Raw genomic sequence first — 16,112 nt, forward strand, 5'->3', positions numbered from 1 at the left:
TTAGTTGGAAGCATTATTGACCTCTTCCAAGCTGTTCATTGCAGATTTGAGTGTTTCTGTCTTGGAGCCAGGGAAGTACAAAGTGGGTTGTGATCCTCTATCCGTCCTCTCGGCGACATTTATTGCAAAACCTGGATCTCTGATCAGGCCTAATCGCAGTGTCTGGATCTGGTTCGGCAAAGCTGTCTTCCAATCTGTGGCCGGCCGAGGATCAAACTAGTTTTCTCCAAACATCCAGCTGTCCGGCTCACAGATGTGACTACAAAGCAGCCCGGAGCTGCCATTCACAGCTGTGGAAAGAAGTTTAAATAAGACGTGGTTCATCTGTCAGCGCCTGGTTTCCTGCCAGAAGGGGCGGTTAGTCCCATTGACCAATGTTTGTGAGAAACATCTCACGAGCTTCTTACTTTCCTTTTGCTGCCGAACTAAATCATTCTGTCCACTTAACATAAATTAACTCTGATTTTGAGGTTGATTTGGGGCACCATGCATTACCGAAGGCAACGGGGCTAGATTGTAATTTGGTGAGAGCGACAAGTTGTAACTTGTGAAGTGGCCTAACGCTCATTATACTGAGCTATATTTGAGCACATTGAAGGCCCTGGCAACTGCTCTAATTCTTCGATTTTGCCAAGTACTTGTTTATTGCCCTCCCAGAAGTAATTTGTCAATTTAGGCTGTTTCGCTTGTTTTATTCCCAACGAATCAGTGTCAATGCTACTGGAGTTTTGCGATATTTGATAACCAGGCATTTATTACCTGTACTAAGGAGGCCCCCCACCCCCCCTTCTTTCTGTTTGTTAGTTTGTTTTTCAGAAGGAATATTCCCAAAACTACTGTACGTATTCCTACGAAACAAGGTGCAAGAACATGAGCCAAGAAATTTCCCTTTAAAAGTTGGGCTGGATCCAGACAGAGAGGTGGATCCATGACATGTTCAGAGTTTTCCCACGGAATGATTCATGGATCTGACATATTTAGGGGACAAATTGTCTCTTGAGTGTATGTAGCATGTGTAGGGCCTTGGCAAAGAGAGTGCTTCATGTTCAAATATGTAGTAATTATTAAAGACATAATGAGAGAGATTTACATTTCATTCGCTTGTATCTGTTGGTGCGGTTTATTTCATAAATGAGAAAACAGAGACGGGAGGGGTTTATATTTCACTTCATGACTGATTCTGGGGCTGATATCATGTCTAAATCCAGGCTTAGGGGCTCAGACACAGAATTCCAGAGGGTCAACACAAATGGACGGCTGTAGTGAAAGGAGTGACACTCAATCTTCCTTCCTCGGGATGCCAAACACAAGTGTGGGCACTAATTAGAGGCTCCAAGAAATCACTCAGGGGCGTGGAAGCGCCGTAACCCGAGGAGAGGCCGCTGTGTGGTGACGGGTTTCACTCGGGACGGGGCCGGAGCCTGAGGGGTTGAAAGACTTCTGTTTAGCTTTGTGTGTGTCTGCATTTCACACAAACTCACAGGTGCTGGCACATGAATTTACATTTACTACTGTAAACAACCTGCCGCTGTGGCTTAAATAAATAACATCATTATATTTGGTCTTTGAAATACAGCACCATGATATTATACATATAAATACAATATTTATCTAATCTTCTGCATGTTTAAGAGCTTGCTGCAGAAAGATAAAAAAAACTAAATTCTGCTATTACCTGTTTATAACACGTTCTAACCATTGATATAATAATCTGGAGAACCAATGTACTTCATAATGCATAAATTAATTATTGTTGATAACACATGTGCAGATGGAAATCCACCAAAATGTGCCTGCAGTTGTTTTAATACTATAAAACACTTAAGTTTGAGATCCCTGTCTCTAATCCCTCATTCTGTCTCAGACATTTATAAGCATATGGTCAATATAAACCTTCTGTGGGAAAGCTGTACATACACACACACACACACACACTCACACATGCACACAGACACACACTGGCTGTATCAGGTTTGGCCATCTGATATGATCTGCAGATGTTTTGCCTCTGCAGCAGGTGTCAACAGATGTCGCTCTGTCCTACTTGGCCAGGTTGACCTCGTGGAGAGCAAGAGGGAGGAGAGAGAGAGAGATAGAGCAAGAGGGAGGAGAGAGAGAGAGATAGAGCAAGAGGGAGGAGGAGAGAGAGAAAGAGACGCTACACCCTTCAGTCAGGCGACCTCTAGCTGCAGCAGTCCTCTCGGAAAAATGAGCTGCCCAGCTTACGGGTCCCTGATCGGGTCGTTCTCACCCCCCCCCCCCCCCCCCCGTAGTTGCAGCAGTGTGAAATTGAGCATTTCATTGCAGGGATCCATAAACCATCACGTTATTATGTTACGACACCGACGGACTGATTACGTTTCTCATGACCTCTGACCTTTGCACTTAAAACAGCTTTCTCTGACATAATCGTCCACCTGTTAAGTGTGAAAGGTTTGTAAAGGGCATCGGGGGGGCGGCAGAGGGGGTCGGAGCCCACTTGCATCTCTAGCTGTGTTTCTGATGCTCTGGTAACACAGTGGATATGATATAAAATACAGAATAAGATTTAAAAACAGATGTGCTGACTAAAAACCCCTTTTCCAAAATGGTCAATCAAAATGTTTTCATATTGCATCTTCATTTATTTTATTTGTGCAGTGGGGGGAGTGTCCATTGCACTTTGCCAGTGGGCTCCACCATGAGTGATCGAGGTAGAGCTGTGTTGTTTTGCCAAAGGGCACTTCAGCAGGTCACACATTATTGACAGTTGTTGATTGATCAATATTATCAGGGACATTTCTGCCGTGAGAGAGAGAGGGAGTGTACTCTCTGGCACGGTCGAGCGTGGAGATAAGGAAATGCCTCGCAGCCTTGCTCAGGGGAGTCAGTCAACGCTACTGGATTTCAAAGAATCTTCAACTAGACGGGGTCTCAGTTAGAGATTCTAACTCTGCCGAGGCCCAACGGTCCATTTTATGAAACTACATTTAAATCAGCTAAAATCTATGGTAAAAGAAAGTGATTAAAAATATTGATGGATTCGCACCTTTGTTCGGATCAATATCATTATGCAGAATCCATGTGGTTCCTGCATAATTCTGCTGACAAACCAACCAATAAACAAACCAGTGGACATGGGGAAAGTTAATAACCAATAATATTAATATCACACAGTGTATTTAAAATGCTTATGAATATATATTAGCGAAGGCAGCTCCTATTGGATCACAGTAAATACCTGTTCCCTTCCAGAGAGTTAACATGGAGCAGAGCTGGATATGTAAATCTGTGTTAATATAATGTATGTACCTCAACATACATGCACCAGTCATTCAGTTCATAGGACATGTGTAATCTGGTGAGTTATTCCCAGTCTATAATCAAATCCTGCTATCTGTGGTATCTTTCCTCAGCCGCCCTCTCGTGGGAATCCGGGTGTCAAGCCTGTTCTGCTTCAGTCCTGCATACAGGAGCATATGCCTGGCAGATTAAATGGCTGCGGAAGGGTCCCACGCAGCCAAATCATTTTTTTAATGGTATGAAAGATTCCCATGGCGTGTTTCAGCCCTCTCTCTGCCTGACCGACTGTAAACCCAAAACCAATAAATATCCTAAGCAGGGTTGGGAATTTACTGCACCTGTAGTAACCGCTGCACTGTCTTTAATAAGCAACAGATGTGGGAGTGATTGCATCCAACCTGAAAAAGTCATGCCCTAGAAAAAAAAGGGAGTCCTTTGTTAGGTACTGTTTCATCACCTGGATCAAGCTGCTCCGGTTCTGTAGCTCGGGGGGGGGGCTGCATTCCTTTTTGATCAGCGGGTAACAGCACTGAAATTAAAAACAATTTGGATTAAGTGTCAAAAGTGACCCGGCTGTCGATTATCAGACAGGAAATAGCTGTCGTGAGCGGTTATCCGTGATGCGTGAGGCTGCTGGGAGAACACGGGGGAAGTCCCAGCGCCAATCTACAGCAACGTCATGTGTGAAAATAATCATCGGGGCCAACGAGCGGAGCAACCACAACCATGTGGCGGTGTAATCCTCACCAGTTTGATTTCCAGTGGGAATTAATATATTTCCCCTTTTTGTTTTAAGTTCGAGTCCGAACCAATTCTTTGGGGATGTAAGTGCTGCGGCCCCCCCCCCCCGACTGTACCTCGCTCGCCAGAAGAAAGTCAGAACGTTGTGTCTCCTATATCATTCAGTGTGACCACCAGATAAACTCCAAAGCCGACACACATGTGGTGAGTTAATGTAATGATATCATGTGAGGAAAGATGAATTTGGTGAGTCTAACAGAAGCCAGAGTGAATAGTTCTCATTCCTCCCGCAGCTTTTATATGAGAAACTTGCAGCTGTCCGGACAACGTGGGCAGGTCTCATTAGTTAATCCTCCCTTGAAGGCATCTGATATTTATTAATGCAAGGTCTGCCAGTGTGTGTGTGTGTATACTCCTTTTACCTCTTAAGGACCTTTCCCAGCATAAACATTGACCTTGTAAGGACAAGTAGACCTCATGGGGACCAAAGCTCAGTCCTGATGAGGCACAACTCATCGTCTGAGGTCAGGTTTTAAGATTCAGGTTTTGGTTAGCTTGTCCAAAATGAATGGAAATCAAATAAAAAGTCTTTGAAGTAAAAATCCCATTCCCACGAAAATAGATTTTAGATATCAGCCATAATATGGTAACCATCCCAGATAGATGCCGGAACCAGAGGCGTTTTCTAAAAGTAGGTGTTACGCTCTATTGTGTCCTCGCTGCACAGTGTTCTATGTATGTGGATATTTATATTACTCCTTTATTACTGTTATAATTCGTATTACCATCAGTAGCAGTGGTATTAAAATAGCCTCTCGGTGCTTGTGTACACTAACATAACAATGTGCACATGTCTATGGTTCCCTACATGCTCGCACCGGTCCTGATGTGGCAGGGGAAAGGTTAATGTTTAACAGCATGAATGGTTCCACCAACTAATGTGTGAACAAAGCACAATGGCTGCACTGTATAGGCTCCTATTTATTCAGAGTCACTTCCTCCCTTAATAGTCGGCTCCACTTTCCTCACAGAGGAAAAAAAAAAGTAGGTCAAGGAAAAGTCATGTTTGAGGTAATTCACTCTGGGGGACCGCGTCTCTGATCATTAGATGACACTGGTTAACCCCGGGAGTGAGGTAATTCCCAGAGTCAACGTTACACCCAGAGTCCTCCGCGGCCGGCAGCGTGTCTGTGCATTTTTACAGTATCGCAGACGGAGGGTAAATCTGAGGGCGAGGGTGTGAGCGGGGAAGGTCCAGCTGAGAGGGAAGCATGAAAAGACGCCGTTGTTTATTGAAAAATTATATAGGAAAGCTTCAGGACTATAAAGGAGCGTTGCTGTGTGTATGACCTCGTGAATGCCTCCTTTTTAATCTAATATTGGTTTTCAGCTGATGAACCCTGAAGGAGCTCGCTCTCGAGGAGTTTCTGCTTTGATGCAAGCGGACAAAAGATCCCAGTGCAGAATCCCTTGGATCGCTCGGTCCTGAGCTTCATGCACCGAGACCTGAACAAAAGAGGAATGCAAACACACTGCCCCCCCCACCCCCCCCACCCCCACACTGAAGTTACTGGTGTTAAGTGAGTGCGGATTAAGCTTGATATTTGCAGACTTTTTTGGAGGGAACATGCTTTCATCCATGCATATCTCTGGACAGAGTTTTTCATCAGGAACTAATGCTTTAATATTGAACATATTTTTTTTCCCTATCTGCAAAATCGAGCACAGACTTTATATATTCACATCCTCCACTTAATTGCAGTCATAATAAAAATGCATTTCAGTCAATATTAAACAGATTTTCCCCAAGTGCTCTAAAAAGCAGACATTTAATCATAATCCTGCAAATATATGCCACATCTATTGAAACCATGCGTCTCGAACATGCGATACAAAACATATTGAGTCATATATTGTAGGATCACAATTTGTCGTCTTCCTTCACATTATTGAATGTGTACTGTATTAGCCTGCATGTCAGAGTCCACACTAATGGGGTTGTAATTAAAAACATGTCACTGTGATGGAGGGCCACGCTTTAATAGCATGAAAGCTATCGGCTTGTTTCCTCCTGAGCCAGCAGATGACTGTAAAGACAGTCAATCAAAGCCAGTGTGTTGCAGCGACTCGCAGCACAACTGACAGAGAAACCTGCCATGTTTCTGCACAATGACGTTAAAGAAATATTGACTCAAGGATTATAACATTTCACTAGATTTATTTGAATAGTATGATGTTTGTATAAACCCCCCTGACAAAGTTGTTGTCCCAGAGCAGAAATTATTGCTTAGAGTTATTTGTTTCTTTAAGTCCAATGTCTATTTGCTGTCCAAAAGCACAGCATATATTGGAAAAGCGATGATTTGCCAGGAGAAAGTGGCTTTTGCTTGGTTTGACAGTTTGTACTCTGGGTCAAACTCTTCACCCAGTCATGAAAGAGCCTGTTCATCGAGAAGTCGTGCCTGGGCGATGTTTTGCTTTGCATCTGGCACACTGTCATTCAGTCTGTTCCCACCTGGCTCGCCACCAAACCCAAAATGAAAACATCAAAGTGAATCTGCAACCTGAAGTAACAGTTTTTTTTTTGTTTCCTTTCATAAGGTGTCAGTGATGTATTATCTGCTCGCTGTGTTGACAGACAGCGTCAGACGGGACGCCAGGACACAAGGTCCAAATGAAGTCAAGTTACATTTCCACAAAAGCGTTGTTTATTTATTGAATCAGTGAGTTCCTGTTAACGACAAGGGAATCCAATGATGCTTTGTCAATCTTCTGGAAAGTATTGTTACACGTTATTGAGTTATTACTGCGTTAGAAAAGTATGTGTGAACAATATGTGCAGCGGGCAACTTTACGGGATCTTTGAGACAAAAACATGTGAAAAAAATCAATCCCAGACCCATCTCTTAACCTGGAGCTACACCGACATTTTACGTAATCTTCCACGGGTCATACTCTACCACAAAACCAAATTTCGTGGAAGTCGGTTTGGTAGTTTTTGCGTTATCCTGTAAATAGGCTAGCTAGCTGATTAGCCAGCTGAACAAATCTTCCTGACACTGACGTTTTAGCCTGGTTTTATACGTCTTAAAACAGCAAATAATAATATGTTGATTCAAAAGTTATGAAGAATTATTGATTTGGTAAATTTGTTCATGTTATGATCATTGTCTATACTCCAATAGGTGTAATGTGACCTGTGTGAGCTACAGAGGGCAGAACTGTTGATTCTTTAGTTTTTGACTGTCAGTGAAAAACAGACCCGGCTGAAGTTGGTTTGTCTCATTTGTTTTCAGTGACCGACTCTTGAAAGATTTGTTGTCCTTGGAACCGTCCTGAGAAACTCTCATGGAACCGTTATTTGACTTTACACAGAGTGAGAACATAGGAACAAACTTAACCTGACTATGTTTTGGTTTCTATAACGCAGGCAGATAACCTCAGAGTGAATCATACCACTGGGCACGAATTATCCCCAAATCAAATTTATGGCAAAATGAAGAGTAATCAAGCTCAAAATGTGTCTCAAATACAAATTTGTCGACAGAAGTTGCACAGAGGAAACGGTTACTCATCCGTCTAATGCTGTGACAAACTTGCAGCAGCACACTCCCTCTCCTGAGCATATTAAGCCCCCGCTGCTGGTTCTACTGACGGCTAGACATATTGGATTGGTTTGTGTATGCTGAATGATCATCAGTACGAAAATAAATGCAGCTCAAACAGATCGAGGGCAGACGGAGGACGGAGCACATTTCTGTGTAATCTTGGAGAACGAGACTTCAACACAGCATGTTGATATTACTAACAATGGATTGAGCAAGCATTGATATTAGCATATTGTCGTTCTGCCAATTGTTCTGAGGCCAAAACAAATTCGATGAGGGTGTTGACGAGAGCAAGTGCTGATTATGCAACCTTTGGCCTCTGTAATGCATTTCCATGGATTCTATGGATAGTTCTGAAAGTGAATAACTAGAATCCCACCAAGCAAAGTTATGACAACAGTCTCTCTGTTGTCATCCACAGATTTGAATTGATTAATCAGGAAACTTCTGTCCCTGGACGCCCATCAGTAAATGGCAGACTTCATAGAGTGAGGCCACTAATACATGCGCTTGGCAAATCATAGATTAATCTTTCTATCAATCGTGACAGTTCACTTCAACCAAACTTACTGGAAAGATTAGCATCGTATGTCCATTTGATAAGAACTACCTAAAGTTGATTTTACACATACTTGACTTTTTAGTTTGCCCCATGTACCGTCTGCTAACATGGATGAGGTGGGATTTAAGCCCTATACTGCAGCGATCCAGCAGGTTGCGCTTTGGCTTCCCTTTTGGTTCCAGTTGTGTTATCGCGTTGTGCAGTTATTTATTTTAGCAACAGAAGTTTCTGCAGTTAATGTAAATTACATAATTTTCACACACTTTTACACCTTGGTAGAAACTCAGCTGTTTCGAGCATGTAAGCTAACACTATATAAAATGTAGTGTAAACATCTAGCACTTCAGGCTGCATTGCAATGGTTATAAATACAGTGACTGTATATGACTAATATACAAAAGCATTATAAGTTACTTGGAAATGATCTATCATGTCCTATTCTTGCATTTGAGCCGTCTTTGTGTTGAAAACACTCCAGTAGTCAGAACATCTTCAGGGTGAGGTCATTGCAACGAGCCTCAGGTGGAAGCTGCCTGGCAATTTGTCTCCTGAAGGTGACAGGACCTGATGGAGCCCTGAGGGACTGACTGACAGGCTTCATCACCGTGATTAACACCCTGCACTCACTGGTCCCAGTGGGCTCTAATGGCATTATGAGAGGAGCCCGGTGAAACCCATCATACCTTTGAGGCTGAAGTTTTAGACTCATGACTTCATGATAACAACAACACAGGATTACAACTTTTTATGTTCACATTTCCCCATGCCCTCAATCTGTCAACTCTTTCTGGGCCTTCCCACTGCTGAGCTCGACCTCACTGGTGTAAGACTGGTCCTGTCCGCCCTTCATTGAATGGACACTTCAGTCCTGCCTCTGCACACGTTCTGCCTTTCAGCCTCTTGTGTTTATTATTTCAAGCAAAGCCCTGAGTGTGAGTCAGCCTCAGATCCAGGTTTCCTTTTAATGGGGAACCATTGGGCCAACGACTCATAGCATGTCATCCAAGCAGTTATCATGCAGTCAGTTGACATGGAAAAATAAGATGTTGAAACTTTCACTTAGAAGGTTTTGTATTAACTCCTGTGCAAAAGGAATGACCAAATCATTTCTGTCCCTCGCTTGATGTGTTGTCGTTGGTCTCTGTTTTTTAGGAGTGCAAGATTCCCATCAGGAGAAGATCATAACAGTGTCTGGAGAGGGAATGGTCCAGAGCCCAGACTTCCCACACAGGTATCCCAGGAATACTGCATTGGCCTGGAGACTAGTGGCCCCGAGCAACATGAGGATCCAGCTCAACTTTGATGAGAGGTTTGGTCTGGAGGACCCAGAAGATGGAATCTGCAAGTAAGAACCTACACAGATTCTACTTTGACAATAGTATCTCAATGGTGTAAATACTCGCAGAGGCTTATGAGGGAAGAATACGGTTACTGAATGTTATCACCTGTAGATTGTTTGTTTTTTGATTGGCACCATTGCATTCCACAGAGGAAATATTATGAACTATTATCATACAATCACATTATGTATTCAAATGTCCAAGTCTTCTAACTTGGCTGGTTTTCTAGATCAATGTCATCTGGGCCGAAGGGTTAACACACTCCAAAGCTTTACACGTTTCATTTTGAAAGATGATATTAGTAGGATTTTACTATATTTAAGAACAAAATCTGTTTTCAAGAAGGAATTTCCTCTTCATATGTCATTTTACAATTTTTTTCAGCCTTTTAAAATGTCTGATATTTCTGATAATATGGTGCTGATGTGTCAAAAGATTATGTATTGGGTTAATTCTGAGTACTATGCTACTACAAGTATAACTTGTAGTATCCTGTAGTATTAAGATTTTATTCCCATAATATTACATCTTAATTATTGTAATATTACAACCTTACTCACATAATATTATTCACTATATTCTTTACTCTCGATTTCTTTGACCTTATTCTGGAAATCTCTGACTTGTAAGTCATTAAACCTACATTAAGGAATGATAACGTCCTCCGGCAGTTAGAAGTAGTTTCCCTCTGTTTGCTGGTCCAGCTCTTAATCAGAAGTGGTCTTCCCCAGGTGGCATGTTGGACACATGTCGCTCAGAGGTAGAGTCGTGTCCTGTCTGCATTGTGGCCCATCTTGAAAGATTTAGAGTCAGAGTGTGGCCATTTGTGAAATTGCCTTTGGTTTGCCGCTGCAGCTCGTGAATATTGAAAAACCAGGCAGAGTGATTTGTTTGACCCAGGACACCATGATGACATAGTCGAGGAAGACATATGTTATTAGATGTAGTCAATATTTTGAGCTGCACACGTGATTATTCGAAAAGATGTGCGTCACCCCCTGACTGACAGCACATAAAGACAAACACACACACATGCACACACACCTATGCATTCATCCTCTTCTTTACTGAGGGGATCACTTTCAATTACTGTCTGGGTTTGCCTTTGTTTCCGTTCAATTTAAAAAGGGAATTCCAAGCTGCCGACAATCGATTTACGCTCTGTGCATTATGCTCAGTGCTCTGCTGTCAGTATATCAGAACTGACTGGTTAAAGCAGGGAGAGGAGCCCGACCAGGGGAAGATGGAGGAGCTCTGGGGGGAGGGTGACCTCAAAAGTCATTCCTGGAGAGCCCCCTAATGGATGGAGAGGTAAATAACAGCCGCAGTTCTCCACAGAGCTGCTCGGGATGATGGATGTAGCAGCGCTGGATGTATCTTTTGAGAAGTTAACTGAGCGTGGAGAATCTGAGGAATATGTGGCTGTGAATCAGTCAGCCTCTGTTCCAGCGTCAGCTCTTGTGCATTTAATTACGCTGATCAGTGAACTGTTAGAGATCCTGACTCCGATTCTGCTCTGTCAGAGATCGACCTCGGCTGATTCCGTCGGCTAAAGTGCTGTGATGTGCTGCCATCAGAGATTCGTGCCTCTGTTCCACATTATACTTTCCATATCATGTCTGCATTGGTTTTTGTCAGTAACACAGAGGATCAGGAGTGCAGGTAATTCGAGCCCTGGAGCACACCTCTGAGGTGGGCCGGGTTCCTGTTGACGAATGCACCCGCTGTCAAAACCCTGTGAGGGAAAGTTCCACCGGGGGGGCAGGGTGCAGATTGACAACTTCTGTGCCGTCCTGCCTTCACAAGACCGCACTAGTCGGCATCCTCTGGAGGGGGGGGTGGGGACAATTACAACATCCTTTTCCAGGGTCATGCAAGTCATCGCCGTGTGTCTGCCCCCCCCCCCTGACTCCCGCATATTTCATTCTCTTCTCCACCCCCCACAGAGGCCCAGTGGGTTTTTGATCAGATCTCCAGATCCAAACTCTTGGCAGGGCCAGCAGACAAATAAGTGCAGCATGCAGTCACAAGCAGAAACAGACACACGTTCACAAGTTTACCCACTTGTCTTCTACTTCTCCCTGCCCCACCCCCCCCACGCACACACAGACAGAGGCTCTTGTGCATAAGCCTTTGGCCTCGTCTGCAAATCCCCTCCATATTTGATGTCTGTCTAAAAGTTTAATCACAGAATTTCTTTCATTCCAGCGGGGTTACACCAAAAAGCCAAATTCAAACACAGTGCTATTGAAAGGCTCCTGTGACCTTGTTTCCAAAGCACAATGTGATGCAGATAAACAAGGGCTGTAATCTCCTGTCCGGTGATTCACAGCAGCGGCTGATGATAAAGCACAACAACAGGGCTGAGGAGTGTTCGGCTCCGGTAGCGAGCCCCGAGCGGAGGAGTCTTTGCAGAGATGAGAGGGAGGCTGTGTAGTTGAGATGCTCATCTTTTATTCTGTTTGTCTGTGGCACGATGAAAAGCATTCTCACCAAATCCACCGGCGGAGGGGGATTGGTCTTGCTGCTGTTGGCATGGCAGCAGAGTCGCGCTTGATAGGGCTGTTCTCAGAAAAGACATTTCTGCTCCCTGTCTGAGAGGAGAGGACTGAAAAAGAAAGAACAGTGTTTGTGTTGCTAATCTGCATCATCTCCACGGTAGATATTGCATCTATTAATAATGTACCAGGAGAAAAGTATGCAGGAGAAGGCTTTGTGAATATTAAAACACTGATTCCTTGCATCGTGCAGGAAGATGATTCTTTTCTGGTAGCTCCAGTAAATAAGATTCCTTTCGTCGGTGTGATTGTGTTCACTGCGTCTGTTCACACAGTTTGGTATGTATGTCAATGCATTTGTAAATCAGAGAAACCGCTGTTCGACACGGTGACTCTGAACACATGGCGATGTGTAATGATCAGGGCGCCGTGCATTATTGATGAGCCATCTGTCAAAAGCTCTGGAGCCGTCTCACAGAGGAAAGTTTCTCTCTGCATTGACCCCCCCCCCCCCCCCCCCCCCCCTCCGCCCGTGAAAGAAGCTAAACGGATATTTTATCCTTTTCCAAAAACATGTCATGCCAAGTGTAGTTTGGGTTTCACATAAATGAATGTTTCACTCGTTAAGATGTTTCTTCATTGCAACTGTGAATATCGAGTTTTTTTGCAAAGGGAACAGTTTGAGTCTTACTTTCCCCAATAAGTTGGTTTGTGCAGATTACAAACTTCCTGTGTAACCTTCCAAATCAAAAAGGCAGCGGCGTCGGTAAATCTATGGACCCCATTCCCCCCAGTGCCCCTCCCCTTCAGTTTATTTAACATCAGAGAAAATCCATTTGTAGTCTTGCTCATGTCCCCCCATGTTGTTTTATTGAAACCAGATTGAACTGAATCTGTCAAGCCTGTGCAAAATGTAAACAATGTCCTTGAAATCCAAATATCCGAATTGGCAGCACTGAATGAGAGGTTAGCGTGCCTGTTGACGCAAATGGCAAAGTGATTAATCCCAGACTGTGAAGAGTCAGTGAAACAAGGCTGTATTGAACGCAGCGCAGCCACTGCTCACACACACACACACAAACTAACAGACACACACACACACACACAGGTATAAATAATAAAGGCTGAACTCCTGAACTGCGTGACTTAAGTGCTGAGGTTGGTCAATGTTAGCCTTGGCACTCCAAAGGTTCTGGAGCGTGGCCATGTGCTTCTGCACCTCATAATGTTTACTGGTATTATGGGTTGGCAGGGTGGCAGGTGGAGAGAGAGAGAGAGAGAGAGAGAGTGACTGTCATGTATAGTAAATATAGGTTTGTGAAGTTTTGATCCACACAACAAGCAAAATGGTGCCTTTGTTCCTATTGTTATATAATAAAATGTTACCATTTTGTCGGGGGAAATTCATGGCCTTGAATTGGGTGTCAAATTTCTTCTCAGCCATGGACCCCAGACAAGATAGATAGAATATATAGCAGGGACCCTCATGTCCCTTGAAATGATTTGACCTGTGTCTTCTATGATGTGTGAAAGAACATCCTAACAGAAATGTCTTGGAAAGATCTTAGACATGTAATACAAAATGTGTCAACACAGAATATACATAATTTTATGGATGAATAACCAAAACCCTGTCTGTTTGTTTATTGTTTTGTTTGTTAGCACGGTTATGTCAAATTCCTTTCCACAAAATGCTTAAGAACGGATGGTTCCCAACGGTCAGAGCGACTATTTCTTCTTTCTTCAACATTGTGAGATTTTTGGACATTTTCACTGATATTCTCAAATTTGTGGATCTTGATGAAAGGATCAGGTTTGTGTCTGCCATTTGGATTCTGAAGCTTGATTGAATTTAAGAAGACTGTTGGGCCTCGGTGGAGATAAGTGCTCCACTGAGTGCAATGGATTTCTTCACCCACAATGTGCGGCTATCAGCTGCCAATAGCTACTGCAACTTTTAAATTGTTGTTTCTAGTCAGAGAAGAATTATGTACCATTTAAACTGTGGTGCAGTTCAATTTACATGGATCATTTCTGCGGTTGTTGACAGGAATTGTTGCCAGTGAGTGGAACAGCAATTCTGAACATTCGATATGATCGAGTCAAGAATTGAAAGCAGAGCTGTCTGCAGGCCATTTTTCTTTTTGCCTTTTTTTTATTCACATCGAAAATCGAAGCCTAAAATGCTGCCGAGCAAGAACAACAGCGTTCAAATTCAATGATTTGCAAAATGAGTGTTTCAAACTAATTTGTTTTGGAGTTCAAGAAAAGAGTCACAGAATTTTCCCAAAGTCAACACACAGTGGAATAGAAATGCGGAATGTTGAATTAATTAAGACCATATTTCAATGACAACATGTAGTGTCTGTGTAACAGGCCTGTCAGGAGGCTGCATCAGCGAACATTAACCACCAAACAGTGAGAACAGCTGCGTCTGCTGCACCGCAAACCGACCTGAGATCAGTCCTCGTCTAATTCAGCCTGTAAATAACAGACACATCTGTCATCGCGGAGGAATTTGTCTCTTTCTTTAATGAGGTCAAACCCCCTTATTTCCCTGGGCAGTGTTATTTGTATTTACAGTATCACCATCAATAGCTGAGGAGCCAGCGCCGTGGCAAACGTTAAAGGTGCTGACAGACTTGACGAGCAAATACGTAATTAAAACAGCAACTGGCAGGCGAGTGAAAGTGCAAACACGGTCTGTCATAGTTGGAAGCTGGATTACTTGAATAAGGATAATTTCATGATAATTAGCAGTCTCGGACCCAGGGAACCAGTAACGAGTGATGTCATGAGCTGCTTCCAGACACCGCACACTGAGCTTTCCATGTTTTCCTGATGTTTTTCCAGAGAGCGATGTGTTGAGAATGCAAATGTCCAAGTTAATTGCCAGCCCACTGTAAAATATCCGGAAAATGTTCGAGTGCACACACGTGAGAAAACAGCAAGAAAATGTATTTTTCACCTGACAAACAAAAAAATGAAGAAGACGCAAACAAAGATGGAAAAATGGAAAAACAATGAAATTCAAGAGATGTTGGCGATATGGGCCGATGCCTGGTGGTGTCATTGTGCTGTAAACAAAAATACATGACTTCTGCACTGGAATGTATTTGTCATGTTCTACCTCCTGCCTCTCCTAACCAGGCGCCGCCCTTTGTCTGGATATTACAGGAGATTTGCTGTTGTTGTGAACGCATCTGACCTGGTCAATCTCCTGCTGTGTTCTTAATAAGTGAAAAACTATTCTGTCATGTCTCAAATCAAACTAATCTCCTCCCGCACTTTTTTCTTTGTCCGACCCTGCCAGGTACGACTTTGTGGAGATCGAGGATCTGACTGAGAAGACCGTCCTGGGTCGCTGGTGCGGGTCACAGTCAGTACCAGCCAGTCAGACATCCAAGGGCAGCCAGGTCAGGATTCGCTTCATCTCTGACGAGTACTTTCCCTCTGAGCCGGGATTCTGCATTCGCTTCTCCCTCCAGCCTGTGGTAAGCACATTATCAACGGTCAGGAATTGAAAAAAATGTGCACAGAGAGAAGTCGTAGCATTAAATTTCTCTGCTTCTGTCTCGAACCTCGGGGAGGTCACATGGGAGTATAAACACGCAAACACAATTAAAATAATGTGCTTGTTGCATAACCCGGTTTCTTAATTTGCAACCATCCGTTTCTGCCTTAGTGTTCCCGAGGTTCTGAGCATCGTTGGGGAGAAATTATGTTTAAGCACTTTGGAACATCTGGCTCATGCACTGCCATTTAGTTTGGTTATGAACATACACAGAAGCTAGGACATCAAAATCACCATTATCTCTGCATTGTGCTGAGTAAGATTACATGTTCCCGTTCGCCATAATAAAAGAGAAACCTAACTAAGCAATACCTGGGTTTTCCTTCATGAGCTTAAATAGGGACTTTCTAAAAAGCAACCTTGGGTAATCCAAACAGACATATCAAAAATACACTTGCTTACATGCTGCCTCTTTGACTTTCAGATTACAGCTTGTGTGTGTGTGGTTTTAAAACTCTGTAATTTTCACATTTCCTGGGACTAGCGTGGTTTCTACTCTAAAATAAC

At 43.3% G+C, this 16,112-nt stretch overlaps 1 protein-coding gene across 2 annotated transcripts in view; it reads left to right on the forward strand.

Annotated features, from left to right (window-relative positions):
* Window positions 1-16,112, forward strand: part of pdgfc (platelet derived growth factor c) — a 44,038-nt gene that overhangs the window by 18,238 nt on the left and 9,688 nt on the right. For both annotated transcript variants that reach the window (XM_062393058.1, XM_062393059.1), the window contains exons 2-3: window positions 9,346-9,538; window positions 15,345-15,525. In XM_062393058.1, the coding sequence (XP_062249042.1) occupies window positions 9,346-9,538; window positions 15,345-15,525 (374 nt within the window). The remainder of the gene's footprint in view (window positions 1-9,345; window positions 9,539-15,344; window positions 15,526-16,112) is intronic.

Source organism: Platichthys flesus, chromosome 8 (assembly GCF_949316205.1).
Source record: "Platichthys flesus chromosome 8, fPlaFle2.1, whole genome shotgun sequence".
Lineage (NCBI taxonomy): Eukaryota > Metazoa > Chordata > Actinopteri > Pleuronectiformes > Pleuronectidae > Platichthys > Platichthys flesus.